We start from the raw sequence: 23,692 nt of genomic DNA, 5'->3' as shown, positions 1-23,692 counted from the left end.
GGAACTTTAGTCTCCACATGTAAGTGCCTTAGGACATGTCAATACGGGAGAGTCTGGCCCTATATATACGGGTGGTGGTCTCAACATTGATCCAAATAGAATGTCTAAGGTATAAATGTACATGTTTGGCATGGTTCCTGTGATCCCCACCAGAACCTACAAATAACAGAGGTATGCCCATAGCTCCATGCAAATCAGTACACTAACATTGTTGGACAAAAATGCATAGATTACAAACGCAGGACAGTCTTGTGGAGCGTGAGGGAGGCTCCATGAAGTTTCCCTACCTTCCTTTATCCAACAACAGCAACATAGCAGAGAAACAATGCCTTGTAAACAGCAATATACTTTTATGAATAAGGACCCAACTGAAGGGTAGATGCCTCCCCTGTAGCACCCATTTTATATAAGTGCTTATTCTAGGGAGCGCTATTCAGGTGCTCTAGTAAGAAACATGTCCCCAGGACATCTCAATGCACTTTACAGCAAATGAAGTACTTTTGAAGTGTAGCCATTGTTGTTTTGTTGGCAAATCCGACAGCAAATTTGCACACAAGGTCCTACAGAAGCAATTTTGGTGGAATTGGTTGAGGGTGCATATGAACATATCAACATATGAACAGGAGTAGGCCATTCAGCTCCTCGAGCCTGTCCCGTCATTATATTAGATAATTGCTGATCTGTACCTCAGCTCCATTTATCCATATCACTTGATACCCTTACCTAACAAAAATCTATTGATCTCAGTCTTGAAAATTTCTGTAACTGTTAGCTTTGATATTACTTGCAAGTTTTTTTCATATTCCCTTTTGGCATCTCTTATTACTTTCTTTGTTGCTTTTCATAGCTCTCCCAGTTTGCTGGATTTCTGCTTTTTCTTGCATTTATATAAGCCTTTTCTTTTAGCTTGATACTGTCCCTTACCTCGTTTGTTGACCATGGTTGCATAACTACACAAGTGGAACTTTTACCTTTTAGAATATGTACTGGTTTTGCAATGTACCAAATACTGCCTTGAATAATTCTCACTGTCTGTAGGTTTCCCATTAACAGTTCAACTCAGTTTACTGTGGTCAATTTATTTCTCAACACTTGAAGTTTGTCTTCCTTAAATTTAAAACCTTCTCCCTCACAACTTAATATCAAATTCAATCATGGTATGGTCACTAAGACGTACCCTAACCATAAGATTGTTAACTAATTCTGGTTCGTTACTCATCACTAAATTCAACATGGCCTTATCCCTTGTCAGTTCTAAAACATATTGTTTTGGAAAACTGTACCAAATACATTCTAGAAATGTATTGCCTTTATTACATGAGCTACACTGCTTCTGCAAATTAAAATCTCCCATTATGACCAAATTGTTTCTGCTAGATTGTTCCATGGTCTCCCAGGATTCTGGGAGAAATGCTCTGCTTTTCTCCAAAAAGTCCCATGGGATCTTTTATATCTGTGGGAGGGACAGTCAGGGCTTCAACAAAAAGACAGCACCTCCAGCAATGCAAAACCCCCGAGTACTGTCCGAAGTGTCTGCCTGCACTATATGCTTAAGTCCTTCTGACTCAGGGGCAAGAATAATAGTCAGGTACAACACTCCAGTCCTGTAAAAATAGCACATCACCCATCTTACAACACACAGGGTTCATTCATAATAAATAAAAAATACCCCAAGGGTGTTGATGCATGAACCAGCTATTTTAACCAGAGTTTAAATTGTGAAAATGTGCATTATTTTAAATGAAATTTTAAAAATTCTGTTCAGAGTTGAAAACCACTGACTGATGCTTACTTGCTTTACCATGATGTTTATCATATTTGGAGTCTAACTTGGTCTTTTTTGGCTATCTTCTTCAGGTTCATGTTGCGCTGCAAATCTTAACAAGTGCCTCTCCAGCCCCTGCACAAACAACGCAACCTGTGAGCAACGTACCGAAGACTATGTTTGCCATTGTCCAGAAACACCGGTAGCATTTACAGGGAAGAACTGTGAGGAACTGTATGACTCCTGCGCATCATATCCCTGTCTGCACAATGCGACATGCAACAGTGCTTTAGGAACAACTGACTTCTCCTGTGACTGCCCTCCTGGCCACACTGGCACCAGTTGCGAAATTTACATCAACAAATGTGCCAACAGCCCCTGCAGCGGTGGTGCCACCTGTTTAGATGATGCCACTGGGTACAGCTGTGTATGCCCACCAGGTTACACCGGCACCAACTGCCAAACCAACTTGAACGAATGCGCATCGAATCCATGTGAAAACGGAGCTGTGTGCAAGGATAAGGTTAATGGATTTTCATGTTACTGTGTGCCTGGCTACCAAGGCAGATGGTGCGACATCGAGGTGGATGAATGTGCTTCCGATCCCTGCAGGAATGAAGCTAGATGCATGAACGGAATTGACAAGTATGTCTGCCTCTGCCCACCTGGTTTGACAGGTAACGAGTACTTTCCAAAACAGCCTGACTGTCGTCTGGTGAACTTTCTTCCTGGAATTTTGCAATTATCAGTCCAGATATTCCAATCAGAAACAAAAACTTTCATCTTCAGCTTTTGCCTTTCAGTTGAAGATTTCATTTTTATATTTTGCAAAAAAATCGTAGAATCTTACAGCACAAAAGGAGGCCAATCGGCCCATCGTGTCGACTCTTTGAAAGAACTATCCAATTAGTCCCACTCCCCTGCTCTTTCCCCAGAGCAAATTTTTCTTTCTTAACTATATTTCCAATTTCCTTTTGAAAGTTATGATTGAAACTGCTTCCACCCCCTTTAGGCAATGCATTCCAGATCATATTCCAGATATAGCACCTATGAAATCCATTATTAAGCTGTATACAGGACAGTTATAAAAGCCTGTACATTTATTCCAGCAATGTCCACTTTTACTGCTTAATATTTTTTATTTGTGGGAATCAATTTTAATGAAGAATGCCAAGTTTAATCACTCAAGTTCTGAAATACAGAATAGTTACGAATTGTGCAAGTTAAATACTGCCTTTGTTTTGAACTCCTTACGTCATTCAGAACTTTAAGAGCTACAGTCTTGCCTAATTCTAACTGGCAACTGTGTGCACTGCCCATCATTCTGCTCTTCACATTTTAGGAATGCGAGGTCAAAAACTCGTCGCCAGGGAGAAAGCGATAAAGCATAATTCAAAATTTAATGCCATACATTTTGAAAATAATAAGGAATAATAGATCTGTAGAAACCAACCCAATGCTACATTTAGACTCACTCAATAATGCAGGATCGCCATACCCTGTTCTTGGGCGTTCCATCAGCATACATCATTACCTTTGTGTTGTTTTTTATGATGTCAGTGGATGATTCCAGCCCTCTGGGGAGCCACAGTCAAAAGGAGGACAAGTCAGAGAATTGTGGCTACAACCTTGTGGCCCTATCTGTAACTCACACTACCTCAAAGCATAGTTTCCCCACTGGGATCGTAGGATCACTTCATTTATCCTGTAATGTCTTACCAATAAATACAACAAATAAAAAGGTAGAAACTGTACAAGAGGAATTTCTTAGGATTTACAAACATAGTGAAATCCTACTTCCACCGCTACAATATTGCCCGTCTCCGCCCCTGCCTCAGCTCATCTGCTGTTAAAACCCTAATCCATGCCTTTGTTACCTCCAGACCTGACTATTCCAATGCTCTCTTGGCCGGCCTCCCACCTTCACCCTTTGTAAACTTGAGCTCATCCAAAACTCTGCTGCCTGTATCCTAACTCGCACCAAGTCCCGTTCTCCCATCACCCCTGTGCTCGCTGACCTACATTGGCTCCCGGTCCGGCAACAACTCAATTTTAAAATTCTCATCCTTGTTTTGTTAATCCCTCCATGGCCTCACCCCTCCCTATCTCTGTAACCTCCTCCAGCCCTACACCCTCCGAGATCTCTGCACTCCTCCAATTCTTGCCTCTTGCGCATCCTTGATTTTCATCCCTCCATCTTTGGCCGTGCCTTCAGCTGCCTTGGCCCTAATCTCTGGAATTCCCTCCCTTAACCTCTCTGCCTTTCTACCTCTCTCTCATCCTTTAAGTCTCTCCCTAAAACTTACCTCTTTGACCAAGCTATAGGTCACCTATCCCAATATCTCCTTATGTGGCTGTGTGTCAAATTTTGTCTGATAACGCTCCTGTGAAACTCCTTGGGACTATGTTTTTACTATGTTAGGGGCTCTATATAAATGCAAGTTGTTGTTGTAGAGAATATACAATTTGGCCTGTAGCAATTAAGAACATAAGAACATAAGAAATCGAAGCAGGAGTAGGCTAAACGGCCGCTTGAGCCTGCTCCGCCATTCAATCAGATCATGGCTGATCTTCGACCTCAACTCCACTTTTCCGCCTGATCCCCCATATCCCTTGATTCCCTTAGAGTCCAAAAATCTATCGATCTCAGCCTTAAATATACTCAATGACTGAACATCCACAGCCCTCTGGGGTAGAGAATTCCAAGATTCACAACCCTCTAAGTGAAGAAATTCCTCCTCATCTCAGTCCTAAATGGCCGACCCCTTTTCTTGAGACTATGCCCCCTAGTTTTAGATTCTCCAGCCAGGGGAAACAACCTCTCAGCATCTACCCTGTCAAGCCCTCTTCGAATCTTACATGTTTCAATGAGATCACCTCTCATTCTCCTAAACTCCAGAGAGTATAGGCCCATTCTAGGACTTCATTCCAAATACCAGCACAAACACTGAATAAAGCTCATATAATATTTCAGTAAGGCCTGTCCAGGCTCAAAAAAAGGTTACAAGTTTAATGTCTAAATATACAAAGTTAAAGAAGAGAAGATAACATGGGGACTAAAAGCAAACCAGATGTAGCAGGATCAAAGCCTCAGAGTGCACCTGGTGTTTATTGGATATACTTACTTCAATGAAACCATGACTGATTTTTTTTAAAAAGATGTTACAAAAGTTTTTTTCACTTAAATTAAAAAATTATAACAATTGATAAATAAGCACAAAGATAAATTGCAGCTATTGCCACAATTGTACCTAATATATCATATAGTGTTAACAGATAGGAAAATTAAAGGCAAATGATCTCTTAGTTTAAAGTTGCTTCATGCAAATTATTTGCTAATCCAATTTTTAGTTTTTAATCACATTTTACTGTGTTATTTACATTGCTTAAGTCTTTTTTTTGTGTAAAAAGCACATAGAATTATCAGTAGACCAAATTATCCTTACGTGATGCTGCTATTTTTCTGATAAATGCCAAGAGTATCACCTCTGACATTCTCTCCTGTCAGTCTTCTTTAGACTTTAGAACAGCGGAGAAGGAATACTTTAGTTTTTAAATGAAGATGTGCATTCTCTTAGTTTTCGCTGGGTTTCTCTGCTGCTGCGGTCTCACTGGGCCTCCCTGCAGCTGAGCAGACAGGTTGGTGATCGACCCCATAACCTCTGCCAATGCCACATCTTGCTGGCCGCTCAGAGATCCGAGAGCGCAGTTTGGTGCTGATTCTCCCTCCAGTTTTTCCCCGCTCATTGTGGAGTGACCTAGCCTCCACTTACTTCTTCCCAACAACAACATCGTTTGAATTTGGAAATTCAACAACACGGGAGAGAAAAAAAAAATCAAACCTACATCATCTCCTCTAATAAGCTGCACCAACAAAGGATTTTAATATAAGCCATTTTTCATTATCTATAATATATTAAAATATTACATCTGCATGCACTTTGACTAAACAACCTTACTTCCTGTTGTCATATTTTTGTCATTTAGCAACAGGAGTAGGCCATTCAGCCCCTCGAGCCTGTTCTGCCGTTCATATTAGATCATAGCTGATCTAAGAACATCACACTTTGTGTCAAGGTTCTCAATAAAAGCAATCAATGCTACAGCTTGTCACACCTGCTAAGAGGCATACTTGATTGATGGAAGAATCACTTCCTTCATCCTCCTGCAGTTTATCTTCCTCTCTTAGACATCTGGAAAAACTCACTAGCGGAAGAGCAAGTGTGGGATTGAAACCATATCTCTAGGGTGGTCTATTGATCTTGTAGCTTCCAGATCAGTGGGAAGTATTCATTTAATTTTTTTTAAAAAACAAATAAATGAGGAATTTCAATTGTTGACTTGTCTGCATGCTGTAATAATGTATCAATTTATCGGATTGTATGTTGTAGGCACTAATTGTGAACTGGAAATCAACGAATGCTTGTCACAACCATGTCTGAATGGGGCAACTTGTCAGGACCACTTGGCCAGCTACTCTTGCATATGTACACCAGGGTTCAAGGGCACCGACTGTGAAATAAACCTCGATGAGTGTGCTAGTCAGCCATGTCAAAATGGAGGGCAATGTATAGATGAAGCAAATGGGTAAGTTGTATAATAAAGGAAACATTAAGTAATCAATATTATTAGTTACTCACAGAGGAATTGTCATAACAAATGAAGAAAGTCAAAATCACTTTGAACTATTGTGGCCATATCATTATTTTGAATTACTGAATTTAATAAAATAAAATTACCTGTGCCAGAGTTTTGGAAGTTTGATGCATGTTTGGAATATGGTCTTTTATAAAATCAAGCATCAATTATCTTATGGACCTTGAAGTACAGTGAAGAGGCAATAATGCTGACTGTAACTTTGTTGAATTACAAAAATGTATTTAAAAGTCTTGGGTCCTGAAGCTTTGACATTTTAAGAAAATTTCAAGACAAAAAGTTGCAAACATTAACTCGAAGTGTCAAGCATTTATTGATTAATTTATGCCTTTAAAGGGGCAGCATCTTTATAAGAAAGTATCTGTGCTTTTTTACTGGGGACAGAGAAAAGCCATTCATCACCATCTTCACAACATCAACTGCAAATGACACAGTGATGTCTTGATTTGATTTACATCGCTGCATCACGATCTTGTGACCAGACGGAAAAAGGTTTGCAAACACCTTCTCCGTGAAGATAGTGCCCCTTCGGGCTGCTGCATATTTGCTACCTTTCAAGAGGGAGCCTGTCTGATGCGATAAGCTCCTGAAAGAGAACAAAGCATGAAAGGGCTGACTGCCAGTCAGAGCAGTTTACCTCGGTTTAGCATCTGCAAAGGGCAAAGATATTTAAATGGATCCCTTGGGAATAATTCATAAGCCAATAAATTACCATATTTTTAGCTATCTTGTGGCTGTCTTTGATCAGTTGTCACTTAGTGTCGACTGTTAGTCACAGTGGAGTTGAGGTCAAAGATCAGCCATGATCTTTTTGAATGGTGGAGCAGGCTCGAGGGGCCGTATGGCCTACTCCTGCTCCTATTTCTCATTTTCTTATGTTACAAAGCTTTTTAAAACATTGCCCATTTTATTTCAGAGTAAATATTACAAACTGCCTTCCTTGCCTTACACCATCATCCTTTTTGTCATTTAATCACTCTGGCCTCTACCCTATCACAGACCTTCCCTTTTGTTCTTTCCTCCCCTCCCCTCTCGTCCCCCCTTTCTCTGGCTCTGTACTTGCTTAAAAACTTTAACATCTTCCAGTTCTGACACAAGGTCTTCGACCTGAAACGTTAACTCTGTTTCTTTCTCCGCAGATGCTGCCTGACTTGCTGAGCTTCTCCAGCATTTTCTGCTTTTATTTCAGATTTCCAGCATCCGCAGTACTTTGCTTTTGATTATTACAAACTGCATTGGGTGAATAGGAATATTGAATTAGTACACATTCTGACTTTTCTTCATCTATATATTTTTAATATATACTTTTATCGCTTTAGATATAGAGTCAAGCTGCATATTGCTTAATTTGGTTAATAAAACATGCACAATTCCACAAGTAATTCTGCTTTGTGAATGGTGGAAATGTATTTGATGTCAGTATCATGGGTACAGAATTCTAATAAACATCCGAAACTGAGACGAATAACTGAGAAGAATTCATGAGAAAAGAGAGGATAATGCACAGGAAAGGTTAAATATGTTGCAAGTCCTTAGTCAATGCACTTATTAAACCAAACAAATATCAAATTAATATCTTAATTCTGTCAGCAACACTGCTGGTCTGGTATGGGCACTGATCCTATGTAATACTCCAAAGCAGATCAATTTTTATTTGCTCATTACAGATATAGCTGTGACTGCGCTAACAGCCAATTCACGGGTTTGCACTGTGACATCGACGTCCCAGCTTGTCTTTCACATCCCTGCCTCAACAGCGCCACCTGCCAGGACAATGTTGGAAATTACACTTGCCATTGTTGGCCAGGTTTGTTTGTTTTTACATGTATAACTTCTGATGGTACATAATGAAACATATCACCACCGCTTTATTTAAACAAAAACACTTGTTGCATATGTATTATAAATTTATACATATATAAAATAACCTGATTTGGGAAAACTATAGCCGTATACTTTTGCATGTTTAGAAAATGCATTACGGTGGTGTGATTTATGCCTTGGGTGTCCTATATCGGTGCTGATTTACAAATAATGTGTGCTGTCTACTTCACTCATGCGGACCAGGTTGTTCTTATCACACACGATTATCCATGTACAAGCACATGGGATACAGCACGTATACCTGTCTGTATATATGCAATGTTATCAGAGGAAATTGGCAAACCCAGTGTGCGTGACCCATACAAGGTGGCCACACCTGTATTCTATCTAGCTGCTTTTCCCCCTATGGTTTAGCCAGTGAGTAGCTCAGCCATACAGACCAGGACTGTTTGGTCCCTGGTCTGTGCCAAGTTAGCTGATTAGTGGTGGTCAGGTTGATACAACTGGTCTTAGTGGCACTTGGTTAGGATGAGGCAATTTAATGAGCTTTAGTCACACTGACAGTCATTGTGCACCCAATTTCCACTAAAATAATCAAGATTCATAATTCTTTTGTAATTCATTGTTCAAATTAACTCAGGATCCTGCAAAGTCCTACATCATAAGCTGATTTACCATGTTAGTCACTATTACAACACTCTCGAAACAAAAATATTCGTAAAAATGAAAGAATTCATTAAAAAAATGTTAAAAATTGATGAGCAAAGGATCTTGATTGGTAATGTAAGCCTCACAGAATATCATCTGAGATTCTGAAGAACTCAGAGTACCAATCTGTGACCTACGAGTTCTTAGGATACCGGGCTATGTAGGAGGATTAAGCTGAAATTACAATTTTTGGAAAAGTTGCAGTCTTTAAAAGAAGCAGCTTCACAAGCAAAGCTAAATAAGCACACAGAAGCACTGTTAAATAATAGCATCATTGATCTGCTGTATCCACTCCACCATCATTAATATTTCACAGTGACACTGGATGAGTGGAACTGTGAGCTCTTGCATATCGCCAGAGCTGCTGCATATGTTCCTTGTATATCAACTAATATTTTTATCCAAATGAAAATATCAGCGAGTGTGCTTGGCACTCTTCCCTCTGCTCGAAAACTGCCAAAGAACAGGTGAGACTGAGCATTTACAAAGCAGCCTTTGACATAATGATGCTCTTGAGTTGAATACTTCTTTTACTTTACAGCCAGTATTACCATTACACTGCCAGGTGAGGTACAAAACACAGCAAATGATAGCCTAAAAAGAAATCTCCCAAAAGATGTTTGTCAGCTCCAAACTCAGAAAGCAACTTCTATTGTCCAAAACTGCCAATGACAGCAGAACATAACCCTGGGCATTACCTGCTGTTTACATCTGTCTTCCTCTGATTCAGGATTATTTGTCAGGTCGCGAAACTGCATCAATGTATTTTGGAGCAGAGTTAAAAAATCTGACTAAGACGCTATGAAATGGGGAACTAGTGGGGGGGGGGGGGAGGGGTGGAAATTAGATGATTATACAGCATCAAAGAAAGATGAGAAGAAAAAGGTAGACAAAAGAAAAAAGAATCAGGGACAACCAAAAGAAAAGAGCAAGAAATTGAGAGGAAGATTGCAGAAAGGCGATAAAAGGAAAATGAATGAAAGAACAAGGACGAAAGATTGCAAAAGCAAATTATGGAATGGAAGAACAGATAATAAAAATGTAGGTGAAAAAGCTGAGAGCAATCGTGAAATTTCTTTCTTTGCTTCATTTTTAAATTTCTGCATTTAAACAATCAGGAGCTTAAAAACAGCTAGAATTCAATTAAGTTGCTCATCTCCTCCCCTTAGGATGTGTTTCACTCTGGGTCTCTCAAGCGGAGAATATTCTCTCACCCTGTTGCATTGACTAGTCTGTCAGGATGAATATTATTATAAAACTATATGCATTTTGTGATTTATACAGGTTTCTCAGGGACACACTGTGAAATTGATGTCCATGAATGCTTCAGTAATCCTTGTCTACATGGAGGGGAGTGTGTCGAACTCTCCTGGAGGAACATGTATGGAAACACCTCAGAACTGCCTGCAGTGTTTAGCTACGAGCATGCTGCTGGCTACATCTGTAAATGTCAGCATGGATTTACAGGTTAGCCTACATTATGTTGTTACAAAATTGTACTTTTTTATCGCTGAAAAATAATTCTCGTGTTGGATTTCCGTCATGTGGAAATCATTAGAGTTTTTTGTTTATTCGTGTATTAATTGCACAATTCTTTGATGCTCACCGTTTTACAAAATAATGCTGCAGCTGTCTGTCCATTAAAACGAATGGACACTCTCACAGCTCTTACAAGTTTGCAATGACATTTACAGCCAAAGGAGGGCGCAAGATGTCCCTTCATAGATGGCAACAATACCCAGTAGCAAACTACAGCCAAAGTGAGACGAACCAGATTGGCCTTTCTTGCATGCAGGCACAGTAACTAATCTGTTTACCTACTTTATGATAACTGACATTCAATTGGTGAAACACTCCAACGTTATACCACTGGTCAGATTATAATTATGGTAAAAAATTGCGTAGAATTAGCTATGTGGAAACTGGATGCTAAAATAGGATAAAAATACAGTTACAAACAAAATAGATATCCTTCGGATTGTAAGAGTTGTCCAGTGACGATGGAATACATTTCTCTCTCGTTACTGACGGTAGCACTCTATCTAGATGATTTAAGACATAGACTGACTCGAGTTGTCAACCTGAGCACAATTCAGTGTGAAAGAAACAAGCTAAAGGTTTCTGTATGAAACTAATGATTATGGTATTGGGCAGCACAAATCCATCCAAGACTGAGGTACTGCTCCCATATCTGGGGGGCTCTTCTATCACCTCCTTCATCCTCCTGGATAGAATACAAGAAAAGGCTTGTTATCCAATAGATGATCCTTCTTTCTCTTCTGCCTTCCAACCTCTCTCTCTTCCAATCTCTCTCCAATATGGCTGTAGCTATTGCTTCCCTGAACTTTCTTCTCTGTTTCTTTCTAAGCACCAAATATGTCCTTCTACAAACTTCTCCTCCTCCCTGTATCCTGATGGTGTTGAAATCAAGCCTTATTGCACTGTTCCTTATTCAGTCTTTCCCAGGACCTCAGAATGCTGTAATGTTACATTTTTCTAAAGCCTAATCTGACATAATCAAATCATTGTTTTCTGATTTACTGCCTCTCCTACTGTTTTCAACCTTTGTGGTATCCCACGCTGTGGATCTTCATGAACGGCTTTCAGTTTTTTTTAAAAAAGGGAATGATCTCTTTCCTGCACAAATGCCTCAGGGAATTCCTCAACGTAAATGTTACAGACCTGTGCCCACCAAGGACCAGCAACACTCCCAACAGATCCCAACCATTTATGAGTTCTGTTGTTGCAATTGTTCATATATCAAACCCAAGGCCATATTCTGAAAATAGCCAGTCAGCTTAGATCTTTAACTGTCAGAGACTCATTATATCCATGTACACTGAGCTGACGGAGAGGCTTTAAATCAATACAATGAGTTAAATAGACTATAAGAGCAAGTCGTTTTTTTAGAGTGTGTTCTGATCAGCATGCACTGCGGTATCATGGAGGGAACAGGGAGCCCATTTATCTCACTAGAAATAGCCAAAAACAGTTTAACAAAGAAAGACATCAGTCTATCAAGAACTCCCCCTTTCTCCAATGCCCTCCCACAGAAGCAGGGCAGGGCACAAGATGTAGGAAAAATTACTTGCCCCCCAAATTGATAAAGCCCTCAACACATGCTAAGCAGCAGCAAACTGATCGAAGACAAAACCACTACAAGTAACAGACACAGCATAGCCTAAAGACCTTCAGCTAAGACACAATTTAACTTGCATAGAAAGATTTAACTGTTATTCACTCCTGGGATTACTTGATTGATTGAAATACCTCAAATGCTGAAAAAAGGTAATCAAATTAATCTCAACAGACATTTCTAAATTGATTCGCTTCAGCCTCTATTCTGAACCAATATAAATAAATAACATATTACTAAATATTGCAGACAATATGATGAATTATGGGGTTCCGTTTCAACAGGTTTGGTGACTTTTGACCTTTCTTAATATGATTATCCAGGGGTGGAAGTTTAGAAGGGTCTGTGCACTTGGGCGACTGATCTACCCTTAAGGACAGCACACTACAGCCACACTTATGTCAGTTAATTAGTTAACAGTTACTAATCGACAGAGAATAAACTGGAGAACACAGGCCAGACTGATTGGTGCAGATGGCAGTCGCTGCTGATAAAAACTTAACATCTGTTGTAAGAATTTAGCTTTAGGAAGTGTTGGTAAAATTGATCCAATGTGATGTTTATGCAGGACACTTGGAATCGATGATGTGATTTATTTGATGACTGTAATTACCACAGTGTATGTCCCCTAAGGTGGTCCAGCAACACAAAGCAATGCTTGAAGACTGGCAGTTAATTTATTCAGGTAAAATAATGGACAAGAGTATAGGGCATTAAGTTATAAACAAGCCATAGATTAAGTTGTTTAAAATGGTTTTTTTATTCATTCATGGGATGTGGCAAGGCCAGCATTAATTGCCCATCCCTAATTGCCCTTGAGAAGGTGGGGGTGAGCCGCCTTCTTGAACCACTGCAGTCCGTGTGGTGAAGGTTCTCCCACAGTGCTGTTAGGAAGGGAGTTCCAGGATTTTAACCCAGCGACGATGAAGGAACGGCGATATATTCCCAAGTCGGAATGGTGTGTGACTTGGAGGGGAACGTGCAGGTGGTGGTGTTCCCATGTGCCTGCTGCTCTTGTCCTTCTAGGTGGTAGAGGTCGCGGGTTTGGGAGGTGCTGTCAAAGAAGCCTTGGCGAGTTGCAGCAGTGCATCCTGTGGATGGTACACACTGCAGCCACGGTGCGCCGATGGTGAAGGGATTGAATGTTTAGGGTTTTGGATGAGGTGCCAATCAAGCAGGCTGCTTTGTCCTGGATGGTGTCGAGCTTCTTGAGTGTTGTTGGAGCTGCACTCATCCAGGAAAGTGGAGAGTATTCCATCACACTCCTGACTTGTGCCTTGTAGATGGTGGAAAGGCTTTGGAAAGTCAGGAGGTGTGTCACTCGCCACAGAATACCCAGCCTCTGACCTGTTCTTGTAGCCACAGTATTTCTGTGGCTGGTCCAGTTAAGTTTCTGGTCAATGGTGACCCCCAGGATGTTGATGTTCGGGGATTCGGCGATGGTAATGCCGTTGAATGTCAAGGGGAGGTGGTTAGACTCTCTCTTGTTGGAGATGGTCATTGCCTGGCATTTGTCTGGCATGAATGTTACTTGCCACTTATGAGCCCAAGCCTGGATGTTGTCCAGGTCTTGCTGCATGCGGGCACGGACTGCTTCATTATCTGAGGGGTTGGGCTCATAAGTGGCAAGTAACATTCACGCCAGACAAATGCCAGGCAATGACCATCTCCAACAAGAGAGAATCTAACCACCTCCCCTTGACATTCAACAGCATTACCATCGCCGAATCCCCGACCATCAACATCCTGGGGGTCACCATTGACCAGAAACTTAACTGGACCAGCCACAGAAATACTGTGGCTACAAGAACAGGTCAGAGGCTGGGTATTCTGTGGCGAGTGACACACCTCCTGAGGGGTTGCAAATGAAACTGAACACTGCAATCATCAGCGAACATCCCCATTTCTGACCTTATGATGGAGGGAAGGTCATTGATGAAGCAGCTGAAGATGGTTGGGCCCAGGACACTGCCCTGAGGAACTCCTGCAGCAATGTCCTGGGGTTGAGATGATTGGCCTCCAACAACCACTACCATCTTCCTTTGTGCTATGTAAGGCTCCAGCCACTGGAGAGTTTTCCCCCTGATTCCCATTGACTTCAATTTTACGAGGGCTCCTTGGTGCCACACTCGTTCAAATGCTGCCTTGATGTCAAGGGCAGTCACTCTCACCTCACTTCTGGAATTCAGCTCTTTTGTCTATGTTTGGACCAAGGCTGTAATGAGGTCTGGAGCTGAGTGGTCCTGGCGGAACTCAAACTGAGCATCGATGAGCAGGTTATTGGTGAGTAAGTGCTGCTTGATAGCACTGTCGACGATACCTTCCATCACTTTGCTGATGCTTGAGAGTAGACTGATGGGGCAGTAATTGGCCGTATTGGATTTGTCCAGCTTTTTGTGGGCAATTTTCCATATTGTCAGGTAGATGCCAGTGTTGTAGCTGTACTGGAACAGTTTGGCTAGAGGTGTGGCTAGTTCTGGAGCACAAGTCTTCAGCACTACAGCCGGGATGTTGTCGGGGCCCATAGACTTTGTTGTATCCAATGCACTCAGCCGTTTCTTGATATCATGTGGAGTGAATTGAATTGGCTGAAGACTGGCTTCTCTGATGGTGGGGATATCGGGAGGAGGCTGAGATGGATCATCTCCTCGGCACATCTGGCTGCAGCTGGTTGCAAACGCTTCAGCCTTGACTTTTGCACTCACACGCTGGACTCCACCATCATTGAGGATGGGGATGTTCACGGATCCTCCTCCTCCCGTTAGTTGTTTAATTGTCCACCACCATTCACAGCTGGATGTGGCAGGACTGCAGAGCTTTGATATTTAATATCTATTTTCTGTAATATTATGCTTCCATTATCAAAGAAATTGTACAGGGCTAACTTTAAAAATGTACAAATACAAATATTATCACTTTAATAGAAATACTGGAAGCTTTTGCGGTCACAAGTAGAAAGCACTGTTAGTTCTTAATTTAAACTTTAGTGAAAAGTACCATAAGGCTTACTGAAAATCTAGTGGAAGGTACAATAAGTTATGCTCTAAGTATAGTGGGAAAAAAGTTACAGAGAGCAACAAGTTGTGTGTATTGTAGTATGTACATCGTCATTAAAGCAGAGGATTTCCGACAGGACAGTCAAACCTAGATGCCTTCCCAGAAAATAGATAAAAGCAGACCAACAACTTCAAAATAAATTGAGAGTCACCAAAAAGCTGACAACTCATAAACTAGTAACTACACCGAGAGTGCAATGGGACATGGAGATGAACGTGTAACATCAGCTGTCGGTATACCCAACACTCCTTCACACATATTGGAGGAAAATAAAACACTGGTACTTAAACACCTGAAGGACTCTCAGGTCTTCAAAGGACAAGATTTATTTTCCAGCGGCAGTCTGAAGGCGTATGCCCTCAGAAAACTTTGACTTTCAAAAGTTAATTCAAACCCTGAAAGAAGGACCATCACACTAATCACTCATACCAGAGGACTGCGTCATGAGGAAAGATTAGAAAAACTCTTCACCCTCGAAGGGACATAACTGAGAGCAGCCTTAAAGAGGTATGCAAGATAATAGGAAACGGTTAATCCTGAGGATTAAGTTAAACCATAACCATAGGACAAGAAGGCATAGGTGTAACCTAGTAAAAGGCAATGTTAGGACTGATGTCAGAAAGTACTTGCTCATAAAACGAATGATCAATACCTAGAATAATCTTTTGGGTCGGGTAGTGGAGGCAGAAATTCTGGAGATATTCAAGAGATAGTTGGATGCTGTGATGGTAATTATAGGTTTCATTAGATGAGTTGAATGGTCCATGCCTGTAGTTCATGACCTGAAGGACCTCATCATCCTCATGCTTCTAATCTCTCTTATACCTCCCAGTCCTTCCTCCTGTCTGATGTCTTTCCAACCCCTATTCCTCCCAGTGTAATTTCCAGTTCCTCTCAATCCTGCTCTCACACTACCCATGAAAAACAGGTCCAGAGAATATAGGGAAGACAGGAATGCCTCAATATCTTCCATATTTGGAAATGAGTCTTTCATCACTGAAGACTAGTTTCCAAATACGGAGGATGCTGAAGAATTCCTATCTATGGACAGGCGAGAGGGAGTTGTGCTATTTAATCTGTGGTCACAATGGGCAACGCAGGGTCGCAACGGGTGCAAAAGGAAAGCTGAAGACACATTACTGAGAGTCTCAGAGACATATCAGATGAGAAGGATGGTTCTCATATTGGATGGTCAAAAGAAAATAAAATGGCCTGTGCTTCGAGCACTCCAGGTATTTGCCAACACTGCAGACACATGCTGATGCTGAGTCCTGTGCATTAAACACCATTTATTTCCAAATGCATCTATTTTTGTGCTAAAGCATATCTTATGCCCTCATTTTGAATCTAATTCTTTTGTAAATGTATAAAAACTTGTGAAAATCCCATCACATTATGAGAAGGAGTACACCATGTTATTGTCTTCTTTCGAAGGGCTGCTGCAAGAGTGAAACAGTGCAGCTTATATTTGTATTTTCATTTTATTTTTGCACAAATACTCCTTATTTATTTTCAGTTGAAAACATACTACAAGTTTTATAACTATATCAAAAGTAATGCAGTATGATAATCACTCCTGTCACAAAGCTGATCATAAACACTGAATTCAAGGAACTCCAAGCAGCCGTCCAGTTCAGTGGGTTGATCAGGCCCGGCAATGCATTGCCGTTCTGTCTGTAAATGGCAGAGGGAGCTGAAGAGAAGCATCTGCTTTTCATAGCATTATAAAGGGAACAGTGACAAATTATTTTTCATATCTGCAGGGCTTGACAATAGTAGGTGCCTGGAAGCTCTAGACGGTCAGAACATGTTGGAGTGCTTGTGGCACATGGCCCGATGGACAGTTTGTTGTATTTCCTGACCCACCTGCTATGCCTCTGGTTTGCCCTTTCCTTCTATACCTTGTATGTCAGATAGTAAAGAGTATGGAAAAGCTAAATCCAGAAAAGTACGTTAACCTACATTGCAAGAGTAATACAATGAGGCACTGATTCAAATTAGTTAAAGGCAAATTTAGAACTGATGTCAGGAAGACCGTGTCTGCATAAAAAGTAATGGCTGAACACACAGAATGGACCTCCAGATAGAATAACGAAGGGAAGAGGTGAAAACTCTGGAATAATTTAAGAAACAATTAGATGCTGCAATGGGGGAGCTTCAGGGTTTTTCTGGAAAAATGACCTAAGAGGGGCCGAATGGCTTTATTCTTTCATAATTATCTTGTGGTTTTGTTATATGTGAAACGGTTTATTTTTTGTAGGAAACTGAAGTTATTCAGTATCTCGGTTACACACAGATTTTGCATGTATAACACTGTGACGGGCTTTGAACTGAGTGGAATGATACAGAATGTAAATTGTTTAATTCAGGCCTGTCTCATATTTGTATAGAAAAGTCACAGCATTAGATTTGAAGATAATACTAACGCTTTTGAAAGGGCATATAATGAGAAAGCTGAATCTTGTGATGAGAAGCGTACGTGGTGAAGAAGCTGAATGGAAAGACAGATAGTCATAATCTCACCTTCATGATAAGAGCTCGGGGCAAATCGTGATGTTGACAATCCAATGAGCGAATTAGACATTTTGTATTTAAATTGTTTGCTAGTGGTACACGCAGCCTCTTTCATTTAATAATAAATATTTAAGGTCAAAGGTGAAGTTTGAGTGGTTTTAAATAGCTTTTATTCTGTTTAACTCATTATTAAACATACATATTTTAACAATTCTCAGAGATCATTGTGTAGATATTTTCTGTCAATGATAAATGGGAAACGAATGTTTAAAGCTCACATTTATAAAATTACATGCAAGTCATTTCTCCAGTCACACAATGTAGTTCTAAGATTTTAAAGGCAGCAATGTGTAATTGCATCCTTAACATTTGATCTGAAAATGTGGATAGGCAGCACTTTTGCATTAAAAGGGCAAGATTCCATCTTGTAATATATAGCCAAATGCTTTTTAAAAATTGCTTTCCAGAAAAAGATACAGTGCCTTTAAATTGAAGAGCCAGCCCCTTATGAATTTGGGTTCTTCCTGCATCTATTCCACCCATTTATATAGTACCTTTACTGACCTCAGGATGTCCCAAAGCACTTTACAGTCAATGAAGCACTTTTGAAGTGTAGTCACTGTTGTAATAAGAACATAAGAGATAGGAGCAGGAGAAGGCCATTCGGCCCTTCGAACCTGCTCTGCCATTCAATGAGATCATGGCTGATCTGATTCTGGCCTCAACTCCACTTTCCCGCCTGTTGCCCATATCCTTTGACTCCCTTGCTGATCAAAAAATGGTCTAATTCAGCCTTGAATATATTCAATGACTCAGCCTCCACCGCTCTTTGGGACAAAGAATTCAAAGATTCACAATCCTCTGAGAAGAAATTTCTCCTCATCTCCATCTTAAACGGGCGACCCCTTATTCTGAGACTATGCCCCCTAGTTTTAGATTCCCCCATGAGGGGAAACATCCTCTCAGCATTTACCCTGTCAAGCCCCCTCAGAATCTTATATGTTTCAATAAGATCTCCCTTTCATTCTTCTAAACTCCAATGAGTATAGACCCAACCTGCTCAATCTTTCCTCATAAGAAAACCCTTCCATACCCGGAATCAACCTGGTGAACCTTCTCTGAACCGCCTCTAATGCAAGTATATCCTTCCTTAAATAAGGGCACCAGAACTGTATGCAGTACTCCAGCACCCTGTACAGTTATAGCATGACTTCCCTGCTTCTATACTCCATCCCCCATGAAATAAAGGCCAATATTCCATTTGCCTTCCCAATTACCTGCTGCATCTGTATGCTAACTTTTTGTGTTTCATGTACGAGGACAGCCAAATCCCTCTGTACCGCAGCATTCTGAAGTCTTTCTCCATTTATTTAATATTTTGCTTTTTTATTCTTCCTACCAAAGTTGATGACTTCACATTTTCCCACATTATACTCCATCTCCAAATTTTTGCCCACTCATTTAACCTATCTATATCCCTTTGCAGACACTTTGGGCACGATGTTACCAGGGCTGCGGGTTCTCGGCAGGGGGGCTATCGGGCACATGGGTAACGTGCCCGGTGAAATCAGTCTGCCACCCGCGCGATCGTAGCCTAATTGGATCCACTTACATGGTCCTCCGGGTTCCCCACTGCTGATCTGCGCGTCGGGCGGGCTGCACATGCGCAGTAAGATCTGTCAGCTGGAGGAGCTCTATTTAAAGGGGCAGTCCTCCACTGACAGATGCTGCAACAAATAGAAAAAATTACAGCATGGAGCAGCCCAGGGGGAAGGCTGCTCCCAGTTTAATGATGCCTCACTCCAGGTATCAATACATGGGGTGAGGAGGAGGGGGAGGACAGAGATCTTCCCCCCGGCAGGCGGGAGGAAGCGGCCTGCCTCGGCCACCAGGAAGGCCTGGCTCGAGGTGGCAGAGGAGGTCACCTGCACCACCAACATATCGCCCACCTGCATACAATGCAGGAGGCGCTCCAATGACCTCAGTAGGTCAGCCGAAGTGAGTAAACTTACTCATTCCCCTACACTCCGTCTGCCACATCACTGCCCCCACCCCACATCCCCTTCTGCACTGCCAACACTACTCTGTCACATCACCCCTCATACCCACTCAAACCTCATCCTCATCTTACCTGCACTTACTCACCTCGCCAGTACTCATCCCACCACTACCACTCAACCCAATCCTCAAACAATCTCATGGCTCTATCTCATACTCACCCTCTCGTGCATCTCTTTCACGGTCAGCCTCACTCAACCTGCCACTACCTGTGCTGCAGCCACAGGGCATGCATCACATATGTGCAGTAGGTAGCATAAGGCAAACATGTCATGAGCATGAAGGGGATGCACAAGGGTGTTTGAGGGTTTGTCATGGTTGTTACTTATATTGAATTTCTGACCAACTCACATTACATATTATATTGGCACCACTACTGCCATGTCTTCGCGAATCTTGTCTGGTTTGTGCAATAATGCCCTTTCCTGAGGATCACAATGAAGACCCACAACTGATGCCACCCATTGTGTCACTGCAGAGTGGGTGTAGGTGTATTTGCAGGGCTCTTTTGTGCAGACGGCTGAGAGACGTCGGCGATGTCCCCGGTTGCACCCTGGAAGGATGCGGAGGAGAAGTTGTTGAGGGCAGTGGTGAATTTGAGAGCGACAGGTAAGAAGATGGTGCTCGGGCCAGCCAGGAGCAGCTTGGCATGAAGGAGGCTGCAGATGTCCACGACTACATGTTGAGTGACTCTGCTGCTCAGAGAGGTCCAGGAAGCTGAGCCTCGGTCTGTGGACCCTGTGGCGAGGGTAGTGCCCTCTGCGACGCATCTCTCTCTGCCGTTGCCCTCCCTCCTGCTGTACAGGTGGATGTGTCACAGCGCTCTGTTGTGGAGCTCCACGTGTCAGAGGTGGACGGCGTGGATGGCGAGGCTGGTGATGCTGTTCGCCCTCCGAGGAGGTCATGACTGCAGCTACGGCGGCCCCCATCCGGAAGATGTACATCTGAGTGGGTCCGCAAGGTAGGTACATGTGTCTGGACCCCGGGGTAAGTGTGCAAGTTGGTGACTTTGATTGTCAGGAGGAGGGTGGTGGAGGCCAAACTTTGTCCCAAGTGACAGAGTGGCCTCCTGCAATGGGTGAGGCTCTCCCCCCCCCTCCCCCACCTGTCAAATGGACCTTTGCAGCTGTCACAGGCTGACAGCTGCAACAGGTCCATTTGAACTGGGGATGTTTCCCCCAGTGTGGGAAACAGTCCCAGTTTGCTTTAAAATCCCACCCCTCCTCACATAATCCTTTAATCAGGTCAGTTAATGACCTGAACAAGCAAAGTAAATAGCTTCAAGTGGCATCCCGCTGGCTTTAATTGCCTGCGGGATTCCCACCAGCGGGGGCTGCGCGCGCACGCCGGCGGGTCAGTGGGGAACCCGGAAGTGGGTGGGTTGGAGTCGGGCTCCCGACCCACTCCGGGATTCTCCGATTTTCGGAGCCCCTCCCCCGGCCAGGAACGCACCCGATTGCGGGTGCTAAAATGATGCCCCTTGTGTCCTCCTCACAACTTACTTTTCCATCTATCTTTGTATCATCAGCAAATTTGGCCACAGTACACTTGCTTCCTTCATCCAAGTCATTGATATAGATTGTAAATAGTTGAGGCCCCAGCGCTGATCCCTGAGGCACCCCACTAGTTACAGATTGCCATCCTGAAAATGACCCCTTTATCTCGACTCTCTTTTCTGTTAGTTAGCCAATCCTCTATCCATGCTAATATATTACCCCCAACACCATGAGCTCTTACCTTGTGCAGTAATCTTTCATGTGGCACCTTATTGAATGCCTTTTGGAAATCCAAATACACTACATCTACTGGTTCCCCTTTATCCACCCTGCTCGTTACTTCCTCAAAGAACTCTAATAAATTTGTCAAACACGATTTCTCTTTCATAAAACTATGTTGACTCTCCTTGATTTTATTTTGAGTCTCTAAATGTCACCACTACTTCTTTAATAATCGATTCTAGCATTTTCCCAATGACAGATGTTAGGCTAATTGGCCTATTAACCTGCTTTCTGTCGCCCTCCTTTCTTGAATAGGGGCGTTACGTTTGCAGTTTTCCAATCCACTGGGACCTTTCCAGGATCTAGTGAATTTTGGAAGATTACAATGTTGAAAACTCAGCAGCCAATTTGCACACAGCAAGGTCCCACAAACAGCAATGTGATAATGACCAGATAATCTGTTTTATTGATTTTGGTTGAGGGATAAATATTGGCCAGAACATCAGGACAACTCCTCTGTTCTTCTTCAAATAGTGGCCATGGAATCTTCTACGTCCACCTGAGAGGGCAAACAAAGTTTTGGTTTAACAGCTCATCCAAATGACAGCACCTCTGACAGTGCAGCACTCCCTCAGTACTGACCCTCTGACAGTGCAGCACTCCCTCAGTACTGACCCTCTGACAGTGCAGCACTCCCTCAGTACTGACCCTCTGACAGTGCAGCACTCCCTCAGTACTGACCCTCTGACAGTGCAGCACTCCCTCAGTACTGCATTGAGGTGTCAGCCTAGATTATTTGCTCAGGTCCCTGGAGTGGAACTTGAACCCACAACCTTCTGACTCAGAGGTGAGAGTGCTACCACTGAGTCACAGTTGATACCTAACAGCATATCTAGAACTGCATGGACAAAGTGGTTCAAGTGTGCCTATTTACATTTAAATCTAAATTAATGCATATTTTGTGACACTTTATGCCTGGTGGATAGAATCCTGTTTTAATTGTAGAGAAAAATGGGGCCAGTACCTTTTATTTGACAAAGTCTACTTAATTTCAAGATGAACATACCTAAAATCTGTAGGTCAAACCTTTTAAAGCAGAATAGTCTTTCAATGTTAGTCTCTTTTCGTACCTTTTTTTTGCTTCAGTGTCCTAGAATCTCAAAGCAATGGGTACCTGCAGCCAAAGGGGGCTTGTGACCTGCGGCCTGAGGATAGGCCTCTGGCAATGCTACTTTGAGTCAGCTACTAAAAGACATGCGAGAACACCCAGGCAACCACTCTCTGACTTCGCCTCCTCTCTCTGGAGGCCAGAAGCCTTTTTACTTGGTGCCTTCCAAAACAGCAGCCTCGTTGAGACCAGGAACTCAACAGAGCAGTAGATCAAACATGTATTTTCCCACTGTTTCCATACCATCCTCATAATCATCAATTTTAAAACAAAAAAAACATTTTGTTCTGAAGTGACTTCCTCCAAAGTAATTTTTTTTTCCAGGGGGTTCTTCTGATAGTGCACTGCTTAATATTTTTGCATAAATTTGATTGTGTGCTATTTTAATACAATTGTTAACCCATTTATTTTAAATAGGGTAATGGCTGGATTAAAATAGCACACAAAAGAATTTTAAGTGTGCAAACACATTAAGCAGTGCACTACCAGAAGAAATTAAACCTTCAGGTGTGTGAGTAATGGTTCACATTTTTTGCAGTAATATTGCTATCACCTTTCAAGTTTGTGTAAGTAATAAATGAGGTTAGTGTAATTGTAAAACCTCAAAATCCACTCTGTATACGAATACATACACAGCACGTGGGTTAAAGCCAGCTTATCACTATTTATTTATTTTCTAAACAAATGACCTTTATATTACTGACAATCTCTTTTATTAAATCTCCTAATCTGTTTGCAGTAATAAATGCTTCTAACCTTAAGGGAAATTGGGCTAAAGCAGTGAGATTTTTTGGACTGTTTTTTTTACAGTATTCATATTTTTCAATGCCACTAGTTGTGTTGCAGTTGAGGGGAGCAGCCTAAGTGGGTCACAGAGACTGACTGCACATACTATTGTGTAAGAAAAGGAATTTACTGATCCTTAAGCTAAGCCTGGCTGATCTGGCTTTCAGAACATTTTGCACTGAGCTAAGTCAGCAGGCATGGTAGGCAAAGGAACAAGTGTGCAGATAGAATACAAGTTAACAATGAGAATCGAATTAACCGCACAATCGACAGCCGTTGAATCAACATAGTTCTGAAGATTT

The 23,692-nt window shown here is 42.0% G+C and overlaps 1 protein-coding gene across 1 annotated transcript in view; it reads left to right on the top strand.

The window, feature by feature from the left end:
- The first annotated feature begins 221 nt into the window (after window positions 1-221).
- Window positions 222-23,692, top strand: part of crb1 (crumbs cell polarity complex component 1) — an 82,410-nt gene continuing 58,939 nt past the window's right edge. Inside the window, exons 1-5 of the mRNA XM_067989609.1 lie at window positions 222-258; window positions 1,858-2,442; window positions 6,157-6,352; window positions 8,089-8,228; window positions 10,238-10,420. Of these exons, the coding sequence (XP_067845710.1) occupies window positions 222-258; window positions 1,858-2,442; window positions 6,157-6,352; window positions 8,089-8,228; window positions 10,238-10,420 (1,141 nt within the window). The remainder of the gene's footprint in view (window positions 259-1,857; window positions 2,443-6,156; window positions 6,353-8,088; window positions 8,229-10,237; window positions 10,421-23,692) is intronic.

This window comes from Heptranchias perlo, chromosome 9 (assembly GCF_035084215.1).
Source record: "Heptranchias perlo isolate sHepPer1 chromosome 9, sHepPer1.hap1, whole genome shotgun sequence".
NCBI classification, from domain to species: Eukaryota; Metazoa; Chordata; class Chondrichthyes; order Hexanchiformes; family Hexanchidae; genus Heptranchias; species Heptranchias perlo.
This window is presented reverse-complemented; position numbering and strand designations above follow the sequence as displayed.